Here is a 3,117-nt window from a genome sequence, read left to right on the forward strand (position 1 = left end):
TGAGTTAACTACGCAAAATGGAATTGGCTTTTCGTTGCGGTACTTATTAATGTCAAAATGATGTGTTTGTTGTAGACAAGGCGAATTCATATTACAACAAACACACTATTTTGACATTAATAAGTACCGCGGCGAAAATCTAAATTCGCCATCACCACCACCTTGTAACTATAAATTCGTCTTGAATCGTCAATTCGGCACAGCAGCCTTGAACACCACCTTCAAGGCGAATTTATATAAGGTGGTGTTCAGCGTTGCCGAATTGACGATTTCCATGATGCAATAATACAAGGTGTTATCGGTTGGCAACTTCTCGCTNACTATAAATTCGTCTTGAATCGTCAATTCGGCAAGGCAGCCTTGAACACCACCTTCAAGGCGAATTTATATAAGGTGGTGTTCAGCGTTGCCGAATTGACGATTTCCATGATGCAATAATACAAGGTGTTATCGGTTGGCAACTTCTCGCTCTAATTCCGCAATGTTGACTGCCTTACCTGAAACAGTATTACTTCTTTAACAATTCTTAAGCGCTGGTTATACTAACATAGCAAGGCAGGGCATAATCAAGTAGCGCATGTGAAACAGGGGAGTGGTTATACTCCGCATATCGCACATTATATTTCAAAATCAGCTGTTTGGGAAATATCGATTTATTAATTAATTTGTTTTCTGACAGGAAAAGTTGTTCAAAGAGTAAGTAACTAATTTGGCAAATTAAGTACACTTAATAATAATTAAACATACTCCTACAGGTGTTTTCTTGATTAATACACCATGTGGCCTGATGGACAAATGGAAGAAGACTTCCTCGATTTGGCATTTTTAAATATTTGCCGTCTTCAACAGAAACGGCAAGAATCGAGGCGAGTACGGCGCTGGGCGGTTCATCCAGTAAATGGGGATCGGAAATTGAATGGATACTTTAGGAAAGTGTTCTGGAAATGCAAATCCCACGACAGCAAGATTTTTCGTTTAACCAGGATGAACCGCCCGGTTTACGATTTATTCCAAACGTTGCTAAATCCGTTTCTGGAAAGACCCAAGAAACAAATCTCTCCAGAAGAGCGCCTTGCGATAACACTGATGTAAGTTAAAGGCGAATGCTAGATATTCTTTACATTATAATAACAATTTTTTTTTGTAGGTACCTCGCACATGGAACGTCGTTCGAAATCGTCGCTTCAATGCACAAGATGGGAAAAACAACTGTTCGGAATATTGTGTTAGAGACCTGCGAGATTATATGGACCACTTTGTCTCCAGTATATCTCAGCGAACCCACTTTGGCGCAATATAAAGACATTGCGGACGACTTTTCCAGAATGTGGAATATGCCAAATTGTGTAGGAGCCATTGACGGGAAACACATAGCCATCACTTGTCCGAAGAATTCTGGCTCGCTGTACTTTAATTATAAAAAATTGTATAGTATAGTTTTAATGGCTACCTGCGATGCCAAGTACACATTTACATCCGCTAGCATTGGAAGCTTCGGAGGACAAAGTGATGGAGGTAACACAAAAATATTTTAAAGGAATTGGCATTTACTCATTTTAAATTTGTTTGTTTTATTTCAAGGTGTTTTCCAGCAAACAGCATTTGGACGGGCGCTGCTGAGCAATAGTTTGCCACTACCACCAAAAACGCCGTTATGGAGAGGATCGACGGAAGAATTTCCACATTTTTTTGTCGCCGACGCGGCATTCCCACTGAAGGAAAATTTAATGCGGCCATACCCTGGCGTACAACTAACTCGCAGCAAAATAGTCTTTAATTACCGATTGTCGCGAGCTCGTCGGGTAATTGAAAATAGCTTCGGGATTTTAACTGCTCGCTGGCGTGTCCTTCGAAAAGTCATCGATTGTAGTCCGGAGAACTGCGAAAAGATCGTTTTAGCGTGCTTGGTTTTGCACAACTTTGTAATGCTAAACGATCTAAAACGATGGTACTGTCCAGAAAATTTCGTAGACACAGATGACCCAGAACAAGTGACAACAAATGGAGAATGGCGCCGTGATCTGGAGGATCTGGGTGGTCCATTGACCTCGATAACGTCAAATCGACGTAATGCAANTCCGTCCCTTTTCAGCAAAATGTTCATTCATGCATACGTATTATTAATATTCCCATTAGTATTATTATTATTATATAAACAAACCCATATATTTAAATCAAAACCAAAAAAAATCCGTTTAAACCAGTTTCAAATTGTTTATAAAATTAAGGAGAATTTTACAAATTTTCATCAAAATTTAAAACTTTTTACTAAGATTAAAAAAAATACGGTATGCAGTTTTATAGCCCATTCAATTTTAGTATAATAATGTACACATTTGCAGTGGGTAAGAAATTGCGTTGATTTTAAAAAATTTTTTTTTGCTGACGGCTCTAGAATTTTCAGCCTCATTGCGAGAGTCGTGCCGAATGCAAGTCGTTTTTCGAGAGTCGAATCGTATCGACAATTTAGCGTCATTGCCTAAAATTTCCACTCGACTAGTGTATTAAAACGGAAGAACTTGGCAGCACTGCATAGTTTTCGACAATTTTCGTCGTTTACTTATTTCAGCACGACAGTAGACAATGCTAATGTTGTCGAGTCGTACAATGCAGCCTAATTTACGACTTACGCAATGAGGCTGTTTATTTCTTATAAAGAAAACTTCGCTCAAACCTTGTATAGAAAAAATGCCTAGAAAATAGTTTCTTATATGGGAAAAAAGCATAACACCGTCAGAAAAAAAATATCAAAAATCAATGCGATTTTTTAGCAACTTAAAACTGTCCCTTTATTATACTAAATTTCAATAAGCTTTAAACTGCATACTAAAAAATAATTAAGAAATTCGAATGAAAATGCCAGCGCCTAGTACATTGTTCCTCTATGATTATAATATAGTATTTTAGTTAAAATATGCACATAAAAACAGTTTTACCAACCTGTTGCTCCCAACTCTCGTGCGATGCTTGTCCACGCCGCCCTCTTCCTCTCGGGCAATCTATAAGAAATACAAGATTTCTTGTAAATGGCTTCATTTGCCCGCACTAAATCCACCAGCCTCTCGTCGTCAATCATTCTGAAATTAAAAAAAGAAGAACAATTCAATTAAAATTTAG

The 3,117-nt window shown here is 38.0% G+C and overlaps 1 protein-coding gene across 1 annotated transcript; it reads left to right on the forward strand.

The window, feature by feature from the left end:
* Nucleotides 1-643: 643 nt before the first annotated feature.
* LOC108362468 (putative nuclease HARBI1) lies at nt 644-2,362 on the forward strand. The gene is made up of 5 exons (XM_017615446.1): nt 644-696; nt 756-1,088; nt 1,148-1,515; nt 1,582-2,067; nt 2,343-2,362. The coding sequence occupies exons 2-5, from the start codon at nt 778-780 to the stop codon at nt 2,360-2,362; spliced, it is 1,185 nt and encodes a 394-aa protein (XP_017470935.1). The 5' UTR covers nt 644-696; nt 756-777.
* Nucleotides 2,363-3,117: the final 755 nt, after the last annotated feature.

This window comes from Rhagoletis zephyria, unplaced genomic scaffold (genome assembly GCF_001687245.7).
Source record: "Rhagoletis zephyria isolate East Lansing unplaced genomic scaffold, Rhagoletis_zephyria_1.1 Rzeph_scaffold_01019, whole genome shotgun sequence".
Lineage (NCBI taxonomy): Eukaryota > Metazoa > Arthropoda > Insecta > Diptera > Tephritidae > Rhagoletis > Rhagoletis zephyria.